This window comes from Barbus barbus (assembly GCF_936440315.1).
Source record: "Barbus barbus genome assembly, chromosome: 1".
Classification (NCBI taxonomy): domain Eukaryota; kingdom Metazoa; phylum Chordata; class Actinopteri; order Cypriniformes; family Cyprinidae; genus Barbus; species Barbus barbus.
In genome coordinates, this window is record NC_136729.1 from 36,225,362 (window position 1) to 36,242,080 (window position 16,719).

The 16,719-nt window shown below is 40.6% G+C and overlaps 1 protein-coding gene across 4 annotated transcripts in view; it reads left to right on the forward strand.

Moving 5' to 3' along the window:
- Positions 1–16,719, forward strand: part of LOC306872667 (protein phosphatase 3 catalytic subunit alpha-like) — a 200,140-nt gene that overhangs the window by 135,121 nt on the left and 48,300 nt on the right. For all 4 annotated transcript variants that reach the window (XM_079421340.1, XM_079421341.1, XM_079421342.1 and 1 more), the window contains exons 9-10: positions 11,901–12,026; positions 12,114–12,185. In XM_079421340.1, the coding sequence (XP_079277466.1) occupies positions 11,901–12,026; positions 12,114–12,185 (198 nt within the window). The remainder of the gene's footprint in view (positions 1–11,900; positions 12,027–12,113; positions 12,186–16,719) is intronic.

Consider the following 16,719-nt stretch of genomic DNA (forward strand, 5'->3'; position numbering starts at 1 on the left):
TTAGCTCTTATAATCTTATAGATTCGGGTTGATGTGATTTAAACTGATTTGATTCGAATAATTTACACCTTAAATAAGAAGTGGGGGCGTGTTTAAATGAGCCATTTTAGGTGGGCGTGGTTGAGTCTTAACTTTTATAAAGAATATCTGTTTGGTTTTGAGACTTTAGTCTTTGCAACTTTGGATCTTATCTATGCGCAAACAGCTTGTAACACTCCAAAAAGAAAGGAAAACTTGAAATCGCATCATATGACCCCTTTAATGAAACTGTGCAGTGAACAACCCAGTGGCGGCTGGTCAAAAGGGGGCGCTGGGGAGCCGCCTTCATCAAGTTGCCAGGGAAGAAGCCTACTTCAAAATATTTAAAATAGGGTTGGGCCAATAGACAATGCTATCGTCCATCACCGATGGCTGATAAACATCACGATGTTGAGCCGGCATCGTGGACCCCCCCTCAATATTCCCCGCATCCCAGTACCGTGTTCGAAAAGAAAATGCCGTGTAGCCTACTACAGGACCCCAAAAAGGAATAAATACGTGATGGGAGGAAAATATATATTTCAGTAGCCAAATTTAGCTCGCTGTTATATCATTGGGTATACTGTATATAGCCTAAATTGTGGGCATCAGGGAGCTGCTATTATGCCTGGCACTGAAACTGCTTTTTGCACGATCGCTTTTTAGTTTCACTTTTGAGATTCACGATCGCACGTACTCTGTTTATACTATGGAGCGGCAGTACTTACCACACATTTTACAAGATCAGATATTTGTCAATTGTGCTCGGGATCTGCAAATCATTCGCCATCGTCTCAAGCTGGTCGCACTGGATGATAAGCTCAGCGTCGTGTCGCATCGTGCCACGTTTTTACATTGTTTTGAGGCGTTGCTAGGTGCAGCGAACAGACGCGGAATGCCGCCACAGGTGTGTGTATGCTCATAGAAAATGTGTTTGAATTTTAAAGATGCTCTTCTCGTCCAGTGTGCGACCAGCTTCAGTCATCTCTCCTTACTCTATGTGGTAAGTGAAATTTTATGTACTGTAACAGGCAATCGTTGGCAATCGTTATTTGTTTTCCTTGCTGTTCTGAATGCAGATTTACGCTTTGGGCACACCCCCGCCCCCCGATGTCATCGTCCATTGCGATGTTTCACTGCAGACATCGTCTGATGCCATTTTTGTAGACATCGCCCAACCCTAGTTTAAAATAAGTTAAATATATATAGCAAAATAATCACGAAATTGCATTGTTTAGTCATACTATTCAACTGGTAATCATGTCAAAACCTACTCAAAATCAAAAAATCAAAACTGTATTTCGTTTGATTTGTGAGTGTAGGGTGCCGGAAAAATGGATGTCTATTAGGTCAGTAAACTTTTGAAATGCATGTGACTTGAGGCTGAGCTCTAATTTGCTTGTTTCAGATTGTCGGATGTGTTGTTTCAGATGTAGACCCTCCACTTTTGATCTTAGCGAATCAATGTTGTTTTTAGATATTTTGGCCTCAAGTGATTGGACCATTCTCGAATGTCAAATAGGCACAATATATCTTCTGAGATGACTGCGGGCAACAACACAGAATTTAACTGAAACAATGCAGTTTAATTTGAGGCGATCATCGCCGTACAAGCACAATAGCTTGTGTAGATGATGTAGTTATACATTGGATGTCTCTTTTCAAGTAAGTTATGAGTCTTTATGTTAGGATTATTATATGCACAATATTCAAATTTATAAGTAATATATTGTCCCTTCTTCAGTTGGCCATATTCAGTTGTGTCTGACAACTTGAATAATATATTGTCAATACCATTAAAATTCAGATAAAAAATGGTCTAAAAGTCTTTAGGAGATCACAGTTTTCGCATACTTATTACATTGGGCTTTATTAAACCTTATGAAAATACAATATGCAATTTTTTTTAACCACAAGTCAATTTTATTGAACCATTTTCACAGTCTTTATCTTGAAGGATTTGCTATCCTGTGTCTCCCTAATGTGGACAAAATTTTTCTGAATTACATTAATATAAATGGTGCCGAAAATGGCACTGCTCTGCTGAGATTTTGCTTTAACTTACTTTTTTACTTACTTTTACTTTCTCTTTTTACACATTTCACATCAGCACTGACCACCTATAACATAGAAACACTTTTGGACATTGGAAACCGCTACACCAACCTGTTCCAGGACACTTTAGCCACGAATCCAGCATGGCCTCTGGAGATTCTTCGGAACGCAGAGATGAACAATAACCCCCCGAGGCGAAGGATCAAGAAACACCATGGGAAACGCGCTGGGATTCGAGATAGACTCAGGAAAAGGGCTCACAGTCCTCCTCTTCCGAGCAATCTGCTCGCAAATGTCCAATCCTTAGAGAATAAGATGGACGATCTTTGAGCCAGGATTAGTTTCCAACGGGACATTAGGGACTGCAACATCCTTTGTTTGTCCGAAACGTGGCTTTCGTCCTCGGTCGCGGACACTGCTGTAATGCCGAGTGATAACTTCTCTGTTTTTCGGACGGACAGAACAGCAGAGGCCGGTAAATCCAGGGGTGGAGGAGTATGTTTCATGATTAACAAGAAATGGTGTGACCCCAGGAATATCTCCATTCTGTCGCTTTCCTGCTCGCCTCATCTGGAACATCTTTCCATTATTTGCCGCCCATTTTATCTGTCCCGGGAGTTTTCATCGATCATTGTTACTGCTGTGTACATTCCACCACAGGCAGACACCGGCTTGGCTTTGTCTAAACTTCACGATGTGCTCAGCGGCTACATTAACAAACATCCTGACGCTGCCTTTATCATCGCGGGAGACTTTAACAAAGCCAGCCTCAGGCAGGTCATGCCGAACTTTCATCAACATGTATCCTGTCCAACTAGACACACTGGATCATTGCTACACTCAGTTCAAGAATGCCTACAAAGCCCGCTCACTACCGGCTTTTGGCAAATCGGACCATGCCGCCATTTTCCTCACACCAGAATATAAACAAAGGCTCGTTCAGGATCCTCCAGTGCAGAGAGTAGTGATGCGCTGGTCCTCCCACTCAGAGGCTATACTGCAGGCGGCTCTTGATGACGTCGACTGGGACATTTTCCGGGCGAGTTCTTCTGACGTCAGCAAGTTCATGGATGTAGCATTAAGCTTTGTAAACACGCTAACCGAGCAAGCTACAGAAACAATAACTGTAAGGACATTCTCCAATCAGAAACCATGGGTGGACAGAACAATCCGTGCTGCGGTTAACACACGCACTGCCGCTTACAATGAGGCTCTTCTGACCGGGAATATGAGCGAGTACAAAGTATCGTGCTATGCTCTCCGACGCGCAGTAAGAGCCGCCAAACACCGATACAGAGAGAGAATTGAGTCTCATTTCCAGCTCAATGACTCTCGACGGATGTGGCAGGGACTGAGGACCATCTGTGCCTTTGGAAACAAATCCTCCACGGAGGTGAGAGCAGATCCGTTGCTGGCCGACGAGTTAAACATCATCTACGGCCGCATCGATTGCAATGGCGGCAGCGCGTCTCTGCCATCCAGCGCATCAGGAAGCAGCAGGCAGAGCAGCGATGATCCTTTAATCACCGTGTCAGAGGAAGAGGTTCGAAGGGCGCTAAAGAAAGTGAACATCAGGAAAGCAGCCGGACCTGATGGGATAACCGGCCGTGTTCTGAGGTCCTGCGCCGATCAGCTCGCTGGTTTGTTCACTTCCATCTTTAATGAGTCCCTTGCTACCTCCGTGGTTCCCACCTCATTCAAAAAAATCCATCATTATCCCTGTGCCAAAGAACAACAAACCCTCTTGCCTGAATGACTATTGCCCAATTGCCCTCACATCTATAGTCATGAAGGTTTTTGAGAGACTTGTAAAGAGCCACATTTGCTCCTCCATACCCGATACTTTGGACCCCCTTCAGTTTGCCTATCGCCCAAACAGATCTACAGACGATGCCATCTCTCACGTCCTCCTCTCTTCCCTCACACACTTAGACAGCAACAATGGGAATTATGTAAGGCTGCTATTCATTGACTATATCTCAGCTTTCAACACTATAGTCCCCATCAAGCTGGCTTCTAAACTCACAGACCTCGGCCTAAACTCCTCACTCTGTGACTGGATTCAAGACTTCCTCACCGACAGACCTCAAGTGGTGAAAGTTGGCCAGTTCACCTCAAACTCCATCACTCTAAACGTAGGAGCCCCACATGGCTGTGTCCTGAGTCCCCTGCTCTACTCTCTCTACACGCATGACTGTGTGTCCTCTCACAGCTCCACATCTATCATCAAATTCGCTGATGATACTGTGGTTCTGGGCCTCATCTCCAACAATGATGAGACCGCATACTTGGATGAGGTAGAGAGACTCACATCATGGTGCCAGGATAACTGTCTCTCTCTGAATGTGAGCAAAACTAAAGAGCTGATCATGGACTTTAGGAAGAGACAGCAGCAGCCCTACACTCCTCTTATGATCAGTGGGGGACCCCTGTGGAGAGGGTGAGTAGCTTCAAGTACCTCGGTGTAAACATCTCCGAGAACCTGACTTGGACTACACACATCCAAACACAGGTTAAGAAAGCCAGGCAAAGACTGTACCATCTGCGAGAGCTGAGGAAATTCAGGGTCTCACCAGCAATCCCGAAAACTTTCTATTCAGGGACCATAGAAAGTGTATTGACTCAGTGCATCTCAGTGTGGTATGGAAACAGCTCCAATCAGGACTGCAAAGCACTACAGAGAGTTGTGCGCTTAGCTGAGCGCATCTCAGGGTCTGCTCTCCCCTCTCTGCAGGACATCTACCTCAAACGCTGCAAAAATAGAGCTGTCAAAATCATCAAGGACTCTAATCACCCTGGTAACCGTCTATTCACTTTGCTTCCATCTGGTAAGCGCTTCCGTAGCCTGATGGCAAAAACTGAGAGACTTAGGAGGAGCTTCTTCCCCCAGGCCATCAGGCTCCTTAACTCTAACTCTGTGTCATAACATCACTTGACTCCATGTAAATATCACTATATCAATAAGCTATTCATAATTTTTTCTCTACCTCATATTGCTGCTATTTAAATACCCTGTACAACTTTTTTGCACATTCTTTTTGCACATTCCTCTTTATTACTATTTAAGTCAACAACATACTGACCTGCACATTTATATCTATATTTTTATCTTTTATTTTATTTTATTATTTAATTTTTTCTACTTTTCTTTTTCTTAATATTTGTATTCTATATAATTGCACTGTCCTTGGAGCGGACCTGACCTACATTTCACTGCTGGTTATACTCTGTATAATTGTGTATGTGACAAATAAAAATCTTGAATATTTTTTGAATGATTACTACACTGATAATATACCCACATTAAACTTAAATTCACTTATTTGGTGTCTTATTTCATGCTTTAACAGTTAAATTTTCAACTATATTTTAAGCAGTAGTGACTCATTATTATGTCACTTGTTAAATGGTTATTTAACAATTGCATTCAGTCATGCTGTCGCATTAACAGTGTGATTCAGTTTGTTTGTACCCCCCCATCCCCATTTTTTAGCACCAGCCGCCACTAGAACAACCTGATAATTTGAAGGTATGTTGATCTTATATGACATAATTAATGTGGAGCTTAAATTAAGTCTCCAATTCCCTTCATGAAAGAAACCTGATCATGTGGAATTAATATATATAACCATCCGTAAATAATTATCCATGGATATCTTTCAGTGAGTGTACACTCACCGGCCACTTTATTAGGTAGCCTATACCTTGCTAGTTAGTACCAAATTCTTCATGGTATAGACTCAGCAAGGTGTTGGAAACATTCCTCTGAGATTTTGGTTCATTCTGACATGATAGCACCAACAACCATGCCACATTGTCACTTAAATCACCAATGAACTTGTCTTAATGCATTCAGTTGCTGCCTAATCAATTGGATGATTAGGTGTTTGCGCTAACAAGCAGTTGAAGAGTTGTACCTTATAAAGTTGGTTCGTTTTAGGCTACATCCACATGAAGCCAGAGCTTTCCCTATCCAATCTTTTTTCTTTTTTCCTCATCTCAAGAAATATCTGCGTAAAGACAAAACCATGAAACCGACACGAAACAATGTAGCATTCATGTCAGACCAGTATGTGGCGCTGTAATTCTGCCACGGAGACACACTAAAAACGGAGAAGACTAAGACTATGTGCATAAACCTTGCGCATGGTATACAAATGAACATGGAACAATACATTTATTAATCTGTGTTAATGTTAGTTAATAAAAAGACAATCGTTCAGTGTTTGTTCATGTTGTTGTTGCTGTCACGTGACGTAGCGGTGTCTGACTATGGGTGAGACGTAGGGTGATGACATCATCGTTTCACAAAATATACGGATAGGCTGTACACATGAAAATGCAAGAGTGTCGTTTTCATATTTATCCACTCTGGAACCCGGTTTCAAAAAATAGTGGTTTCTCGCTCCCAAAACGCCAGCTCTGTCTGGACAAAACGCCAATCTGATACAAAATCTTTGCGTATCTGTGTGGACAGGGCCTCAGACAGTTCAGCTCTTTTAACTGGTTTAAAAAGCCGATTCATCAGTTCATGACGTCATCAAGCAATGATGTCACTACGCATTTCTTTTCTCACAACTCAGAGCCATGTTGTATCAATGAAATGTTTAAATAAAGTCATTTGTGTGATGCAATGTTTCCCTAATTCCCTGTTTCTCTAATTGTGTTCACCTGATCCTTGTGTGCTTTCCTCCTTATTTATTGTGCTCTCTTTGCTAGTTCGTTGTGTGCATATGTGTGTTTCTTAGCCTCTTACAACAAGTATATCTTCCTGCGCTTAGTCTAGTCTTAAGCCCGGCTCACACTGTGCGATTTTGGCCACGATTTGGTCGTTTGAGACAAATTTTGAAAATCCTAAAAGATTCCTATAATCCTAGGCTAAAATCGGTTGTCTAGATCGCTGGTTTGACATGTTCACCGATAGCCGATTAATTGCCGTTGCGATCAATTTTTTCCTCCGATTAAATTCTGGCAGTGTCAGAAGATTTCAGACACTTTCCTGCAGTGTGACATCTCCTACGACGACCGTCAAACCAAGAACCAATAGGAGCACTGAACTTGATGACGCAATTAGCGCGACAACTTCAAACTTCAACTTCGTTATTTGTAAAAACAATATATGTACAAAGTAAAGTTTACTTAAAGTTTATTTATTAAGGGGCAGGATGTTTAAACTCGAATAACAAAATTACCTCAAGTTCGCTCTGTAGAACTGGAAGTCCATAAAGTCCTCTTTTGCCCAGCCATAACTTGCTCCACACACGTCGTCTTTTTCGTTTTTTTTTTTACATCAAGGCATGTAATTAATAAAACTAACGTTGAAAATCTACACGTTGCTGTTGTTTGCTAGCTACCATTATAGCAAGAGAACGCGGGTCACGTATTGATGACGTAAAACTCCGGACAAGTCTTCTTGAGTACGTCCGTTTTTGTTGCGTCTTGACTGTCGTACAGTCTGACATTAAGACAACTGAGATCCTACAGTCTGACATGGGGATCATGTTCGCACAGTGTGACAAGCAACAATCGCAAAAGACTATTAAAAATCGCACAGTGTGAGCCCGGCTTTAGTCCTTGCTAGTCTTGTATTTATTTGTCTTACATTTGTTCCTTGGTTCATTTACTCTTTTGCCTGTATTTGTTAGTCTCAGTAGCTGAGACTTTTCTGGTTTCATTTAACATTTTTCTTTATTACTTCTCTTATTATTTTCTAGTTATCCGGTACTCTAGGTTTTTATTTTGTTTGGCCGTTTTATCAGTACCTTAGTTTGTTCACTTGTGTTTCCTTTGTTTTTGTTTTGTTTCTTTTGTTCTTGTAGTTCTTTGTTTAGCTTTGTTTTTTTTTACTGCTTGTCTTGATCATCTTGTCTCGTGTTCCTGTTGTGTTGTGACCTGTTATATTGTGAGTGTTCCCTGTCCCAGGCCTTGCCCGCCTCCTGTCTTTCCCTGCCTGCTGGTTCCCTCTGCCTGGCTGCTTGACTGGTTGGGAGTTGGCATTCCTCTAGTGACAAATCTTTGCCTTAGTGCCTTGCCTGGACCACATCACCTGGACCACTGGTCCTGCCACTCTCTCTGCAGTTCTCCCACCTGTTGTCATCTGAGGCTAGTGTCATCCCAGGCAGTCCTGTCCCAGTATCCCCTGTTGTTGGACAGTTTCACAGCTCACTAACCCTCTAGTGCCCTATCTTTTTGAATAAATACCTGTAATTGCCATTCTGCATTTGGGTTCTTCCTCACAGATCTTGACAAAAACATTCTTATAAAAATCTAGCGTCAGAGTTAGTTCTGGCAGGTCACGTTAGTCAAGCTTGCATCAGCTGACTCTCAGCTGATCCACGTCTACCTATAGGGATGCAACACCTATCACGGCACTCATATATAAGGTCTTTTAGTATCATCACCAGCTTTCGAGTTGCTCAATTGCTAATTAATGGCGAATTTGGTTCGCTATCTGGTTGTTATTGGGAGCACGCTTGTTCCTAAGCGGTCTGGTTGTTATTGGGAGCACGCTTGTTCCTAAGCTATCTGGCTTTATTGGAAGCATGCTTGTTCCTAAGCTGTTTGGTCATCATTGGGAGCATGCTTGTTCCTAAGCTGTTTGGTCATCATTGGAAGCATGCTTGCTCTAAGGCTATCTGGTTGTAAGCGAGAACATGTTGCTTAAGCTTTTCAGGTATTGGCAGCATACTCGTTAGGTCATCTGGTTAAGAGCAACATGCTTGTGGCTATGGCGTTTGCAACATTTTTGTCATTTAAGGGCTACATGCATGTTGCTTAAGGCTTGAGATTTTCGCTGTCATTTTGTGTTGGGGGGTATGGCATATGGTTTTGTTTTGGGGGGTTATTTCTGCTCTCCCTGTTCTTATCCATGCTAGGCTGCATGGATGCGCAGTGAGTTCTTGCCCAGAACAGATCCAATCCAAACTGTATGCTAATTGTAGGTCGTCTTTGACGATAGTGGTCCTGACAGAAATCTAGCATCAGCGTTAGTTCTGGCAGGTCACGTTAGTCAAGCTTGCATCAGCTGACTCTCAGCTGATCCACGTCTACCTATAGGGATGCGACACCTATCACGGCACTCATATATAAGGTCTTTCAGTATCATCATCAGCTTTCGAGTTGTTTGAATTACCCATCTCCATTCCCCACTCCTCCCCTTGTCAGTCAGGATTCAGCCTTCTGATTATCCTTGAATCAGACAAATTTCTAAAATGTTACATTAAAATATTGAACTAAAATGATCTGCAATACATTTATGTTGGTTCTGTTCTGTTTACCCTGGGGGGTTATTGCTGCTCTCCCAGCTCTTATCCATGCTAGGCTGCTTGGATGTGCAGGGAGTTCTTGCCCAGAACAGAACCATACCGCCAGTCCAAACTGTGTGCTAATTGTCAGTCATCTTTGACGATAGTGGTCCTGACTGAAATGTATTTGTGTGAACACATATTGCTGATTATTGCCTTTGATTCACTTAAGTTAATGGTGTTTGTGGTCACAGTTTCATTTGTGGATCCTTTATGTCAGATATGAATCATACGATTATTGACTAGCCTACAGCTTGGATAAGTTTCCTAAAAGTTTTGCACTAACAGCACACATTACAGACACTGATGCACAAACGCGGATATGTTCTAAAGTATAAAGAAAAAATAAACCAGTCTTATAAACTCCTTGATTTCACTTAAACAACTTACAATCTGCATGCACAATAAACTATAGCAAAATTTATTTCATATCTCTCAACAGAAAAGCTTTTTCCATTATTAGTGCATATAAATTATAACCCAAAACTTAAATTTATAAATCATTGAGACAGAATGGGTTTCACTATTATAAATGTGTTTAGAATTTAGAGGGACATCTAGTGGTAGTGCATGTTTAATTTTCTTGACACATTTTTTCTTTTTGCTCTTTACTTCTGTTATTTTAATTAGACTGTTAATTAGAAGTTTGTGTTTGGAGGGCAGTTAAGTGTTTCTCTCTGTCAGCCTCTGCTGTTTATGTGGGAGGACTTTAAAGGGTAACTAAACCCTAAAACAACTTTTTTGAGTTAATGATCAGAAAGACTGTCTTTATTAGTGCTGTGCATTGATTCGAGTAAATGTTTTGACATTTGGTTATAAAGGGTTTTAACTCTACAATATATGGTGTAAAAACATCTGAGTGCTGCCCTCTTCAGGTTGAACGGTGGCTACTGCAGTTGAATTTTCCTATTGGACGTTGCATACCCCTGTGACCTATGATGGCACTTACTAACCACGCCCCTGCACAAGCTCACCATGCCCCTCTGTCGCCGCTGGGCTCTGCCCACTTTTCCAGCATTTTTCAGATATTGCCAGTGGGTGGAGTTAGGCTCTGACCAGGGGTTTAGTTACGCTTTAAGGTCAGCTTTTATGAAGGCATTTATGATGTGGACCTAATTATAGACTTATAAAGTATATTTTATGTAATTAACATATGGCATTTTTTTATCCACTAGGAAATATGTGCAGTGAATGACATTTAAGATGTGTTTATGTTCAGTACACAGCATCTGCAGGTATTTATGCCTGGTATTTGACATAATTGACACCAGCTAGCCATGCACTCCATGTTTGACGACCTGCTATTCTCAGACACCACTAAGAAAATGGGACAGGAAAGTCCCCCTCCATGAGTTGTAATGCATGGTGTTGTCTTTCAACAGATCTAGGGCACAAACACGTGGGTCACCATAGGAAATAAGGCACCTTCAGGAAGTTTTCATGAAAATACACAATAGGAGATAAAAGTAAAAATTCATATTCTGGTTTGTCAAACTATATGTAGAGATCTTTAAAGTCTTATATAGAAACAATGAACTCTAATCAAACACACCTAAAGCAACTAATTAAGATCTTCAGGACCGCGTGAAAGTTAAAGGCAGGTGTGTTTGTTTAGAGTTGGAGCTAAACTTTGCAGGACAGTCGATCGCCAGGAACAGGGTTGGGCACCCCTGGTTTAAACATTGTAACATGTCCCAAAATGGTAATACCATGGTACTGTGTTTATTATTTTTGAGAGATTCTAGTTTTAAACCTAGCTAGTTCTAGGAAAATCATTCAACCTGAAAATATGTTTTGAAGATGTATTAATTCCAAGTCTATTATAGGTCCCAGGGCAATATTTATTAAATTATTTTCTAAATTGTTTATGAATTTCACTTTAAAACTGTTTAGGAAACTTCTTCCCATACTTTCAGCATTTATCTTCACAATAGTGTCAGTGAAGTGCATGCTTGAGATAAAATACAAGAATATTTATTATTGCTTGTAATTTCCAATCAAGCTGCTAATTTTGTTCAAAAGTCAAGCAGGATATATTTTAATTGTGTATTTAAACATTTAGTAAGACAAAAGAACTGGCAGTTTTATTCTAGACTATTCTTTACTCCATCGTCATTACTGTCACAGAATTGTATCAATCACAATAAATCATTTGAAATATGGTGAAAATGACACTGGGTGTTTTGTTGTTGATTTTTAGAAAAATTTATTTCAGTAGTGCATGATCTCCTCTATTGGATATTTTAGTGGATAAATTAAAACTAGTGAGCATGTGAAAATGCAGGCAGCTGTTGGAAGGGAGAAATTTCACATGGTTGCCTCTAAATTGAGATGATAGACTCTTTGAGAAAAACTGACCATTTAAACAGATGCTTTTGAGTGTGTATTGCTCATCTGAAACGATGTTGAGTTCTCATGTAAGTTTTGACAGAATCCATTATATTACTTTCCTTTATATTTCTTTCCCACATTCTCTACCGTCTCTTTTTATGCTTTCACTTCTTTCTTATCTTTCTTTTACAGCTGCTGTCCTGAAATATGAGAATAATGTCATGAACATTCGGCAGTTTAACTGTTCTCCTCATCCTTACTGGCTGCCTAACTTCATGGATGTCTTCACTTGGTCCTTGCCTTTTGTTGGGGAGAAAGGTAAACCATTTGCCCAAGACAGTTTTTATGTGGCATACAATCTTAAGTACGTACAGCAAATAAACTCTCCCTTTCTTTTTGCTGTAGTGACTGAGATGCTAGTGAATGTCTTGAGCATCTGCTCCAATGATGAGCTGACCACTGATGAAGAGATAGATGGTAAGGAATTCAGACTTGCACAAGCACTCGTGTATTCATCCAGCATTTCTACAGCTGTACAAGAGGTTTGAAAATAAAGTGCATGGTGGTTTTCACAAGGAGGCACCCTCAATCTTTCTGGGGCTCTATTCACAAAACACCTTAAAGTCCCTCTGTAGTAAAAATCAAGTTTGTTGTTTATTTGTCTATGTAGTGTTTTTAATTTGCACTTAGACAAACGATGTGCCAATCCATTAATCAACACCATTGCTAAGCATTTTTTCCTTAAAACTGTAGTTTCCCAATGACAGTCTCAGAAACGCCATTTGAAACAGCCCTCGGTTTGCTATGTCACAAAATTCAATAACCAATCACATCAAGGGAATGATTCCTAGCATATCCCTCTCTCCATTTATACAAACGCGCCGCGCATAGAGATTGCATGCAAAATATGCTAATAGGATTACCAGCACAAAACCAAAAACAAAATAGAGTAAAAAACCCATGAAGCCATGGTTTAACATGAATTTAGAACCGCTAGCTTGAATAATAACCCACAGCAGCAGAGTAAAAGTAGCCCGGAGTCAGACCCACCTCTCCCGCATTGGCGGCCGCACTTCACTTGCATTTGTTCGCGGACAGGAATTAAGAATCACAAACTCGGCTGCATTCGAGTCTTCAAGGCATGTTGAGGACACAACATTGTCAAACGACTGTTACAGTATCCACTAGGGCTGCTCGATTATGACAAAAAACATAATCACGATTATTTTGGTCAAATCACGATTATTTAAAATGATTAGTAGTGACCCATATGACCAAAACTTTATATGAAAGATTTATTTAAAAATATTGATATACAGTATATGAAATATATATTTTCTGTAAATAAGGTTGCTATGACATCTACATTTTAGAGATCAGCGAAATGTCACAATTCTAGAATACGAGCAGAATACTAGATTAACTAATATTAGTTAAAAAAAAACAAAAAACAAAAGTCCTCAAAATTATTGAAAATAATTAAACTGCCAGTAATAAAAAAGCAAAGGAATACAATGCCAGTAATAAAAAAGCAAAAGAATACAATAGAATTAAAAAGATGCAAATGAAACAAACTGTGCTTTAAGTTTTTTTAAATGCAAGTCTAAAGTATTCAGTTAACAGCGTACTAGAGAAATTAAACAACCTAATTTAAAATAAGTGAAAGTGATGTGTGGCCAAATATGATGTCCCATACTCGGAATTTGTGCTCTGCATTTAACCCATCCAAGTGCACACACACACACACACACACCCGGAGCAGTGGGCAGCCAATGCTGCGGCGCCCAGGGAGCAGTTGGGGGTTCAGTGCCTTGCTCAAGGGTCTCACCTTCGTCATGGTATTGAAGTTGGAGAGAGCGGTGGTTATTCACTCCCCCCTCCGACAATTCCTGCCGGACATGAGACTCAAACCCACGACCTTCGGGTTACAAGTCCGATTCTCTATCCATTAGGCCACAACTGCCATAAAAATAAAACATAGTCTTCACTGTAAGAAGTATACTTCCTTTGTTTCTTATTAAAGCTACAAAAGTTCTTTAGTCGTTTGATAAAGCACACAGTAACAGCAGGAATATAGCTGCTGTCATTTTAAGAGCTGCACGGATCCAATTTACTGTTACACACGTATTTTCATTCTCAACTCTTTCCGTTCATTTATTACATAACTGATGAGGGTTTACGTGAATAATCACTAAGCACCGCATTTTGACACATTTTTGAGTGTATTTGACCATTTAGGCGCTAAAAGATGAATTTACATGTCGTGTGTGTTCCGTCTCTGAGCGCATACACAGTAATCTTCCAGAGGAAGCACAATAATTGTTTTATCTCGATCACTGTTTTTTCATAATTGTTGGAGGCCGAAATCGAAGCTGAATTTTGATTAATTGGCAGCCCTAGTATCCACTGTAGTTGTCCGCTAGTTAAAACAGTTTTATCAGTCATTATATGTGGATCGGGACGCCCTGGCTAGTGTGACTGAGTGGAGGCGTGGCTAATTTGCATATTCATTGTTTCGCGTATAGTAAATGAGGCAAGGGTGTAGAGTTACATTCAAGCAATTTTAAGGCATGAGAAAATTATTTTCACAAGGACAAAATTTAAATATGTAATTTTCATGAGTTTTAATTTATACAATTTCTGACTACGGGGGACTTTATGGCTAAAATTAGCTCCTAATTTGCCAATTTAGGAAAATAGTCTTTAAAATAATAGGCATGTCAGTCCTATTTTAGGACTTCTATTTTTTTTTTTTTTTTTTTTGCGTTTTACAAAGTGTTTTAGTGATCAAATCGGCTCTAAAATGTATGAAAAGTTAGGGGTAGTCAAGAGGACTCCTAAGTCACTAAGACCAAGTCACAAACAAAAATGTTTAGAAACATTTCACAATAATTTATTTTAGTTTTAATTATGTCCTTCTTTTCATGTACAAGTTGGGCAAGAACAAGTACAAGTTGGGCAGCTGTTCTTGAGTCCAGTTTGATTTTCTTTTACGTTTGCACAACGTCATACTATCAGCCATGATTGTTCTAGTCTGTTAATTAAAAAGTTCTTTATCGTCGTGACGTATTGTCAAGTATGGTGACCCATACTCGAAATTGGTGCTCTGCGTTTAACCCATCCAAGTGCACACACACAGCAGTGAGTAGTGAACAAATCCACACACACACACACACACACACACACCCGGAGCAGTGGGCAGCCATGCTGCAGCGCCCGGGGAGCAATTGGGGGTTCGGTGCCTTGCTCAAGGGCACCTCAGTCGTGGTGTTGAGGGTGGAGAGAGCGCTGGACATTCCCTCCCCCCACCTACAATTCCTGCCGGCCGGGGGCTCGAACTCGCAACCTTTCGATTACGAGTCCGACTCTCTAACCATTAGGCCACGACTTCTTTATATTAGGGTTGTTAGGATACTAGTATCGGAAATTCCACCGATACCACAAAAAATTACGGCATCAGCGAGTGCTTGAACCCATGTACCGATCCGATACCATTTTCTTAAACATGACCTATAGTTATACCCGCTAGCTTTGCTTAACGTTGCAAATCGGAAATCAATTCTTCTTCGCTGCTCAGAATGCAAACACAGGAAGTTGTGCTGTGTTACAACAAGCAACCACTTTTTAGAGCAGCGAAAAAGAAATGTGTGATTTACTGGCACATTTCCAGTAAATCACACGCATATGCGACTAAATCCTCACTCTGGGTGACTTGACGTACCGTAAGCTCTAGTGTGAAGCGCATGACTCGCCATCAATATGCTTTTTTTCTCACACGCAGAGAGATAGAGCGAGAGAGTCTTACATATCATGCAGAATTGATGCGCTACATGTAAACTATATTCTTTGTTGCATTTTCCTGTCAAAATAACAGAGTTCGTTTGGAATTCTTCAGCTTTTAAGAACTGCCAGGTTTTTGGTAGTAGGCGAAGCTAATGCGCGAACGACAATCTCATTGGCTGGAGCTCACCTATTATCGTCCCTGTTTTGATTTCAGCAAATCAGTTTGAGCAAATGCAGACAATGTGATTAATATTCATGAATCCAGCAGCTCATTAATCCTTAGTGCATTTTATATTGTTCTTAGTAGAATTCATAGTAGGATTATTATCTTATCAGTATTATTGATAGTTCCCCCCCCCCCCCCGTTTTTTACAGAAACACTGAGTGACCAAAAAAGCACCACCACCAGTCCTAAGTTCAGTTAAAATGACTAATATGCATTCATACATGGTTACCAAGTTTTAATTCTAATTATTAAAGTTATGTAATTAAATAATACTTGATTATCATAATATATTTTATAATGCTTGACTGACTGGCGATAAGTGTAATTTGAGATATATATTTATATATATATATATATATATATATATATATATATATATATATATATATATATATATATATATATATATATATATATATATATATATATAGTGAAGCACACCATAAATAATTGTATCAATTCATACAGGGCTAGTAGTACATACAGCTGTATAACGTCTCGGGTTACGTATGTAACCCTGGTTCCCTGAAGGGAACGAGACGCTGCGTCGAACGCTACGGGGAACGCCCTCAGCGTGACCGCGCTCTGAACCAGAGTGTAAAATGTCCAATGAAAGGGCGAGACGTCATAGGCGGTGACGTCACTGACCGGAAAGCATATAAGCACGTGCGGTGGAGCCGGCGTTTGCTTCCAGGAATGAAGCAACCGCTCGCAGGGATACAGGAAGTATGGCCTAGAGACGCAGCGTCTCGTTCCCTTCAGGGAACCAGGGTTACATACGTAACCCGAGACGTTCCCTTCCAGGAACTCGAGCTGCGTCGAACGCTACGGGGAACGAGATGCCAACGCCACCAGACTTCCAAATACCTGCCCTGTGTGTATCACTGGGAGCACAGCGAGGGCGAGAAAGAAGAGCCGGGAGTGGCCGTAAGATCAAGGTGATAGAACCGAACAAAGGTGAGGGGCGTGGACCAACCCGCAGCATTGCAGATATCCTGCATA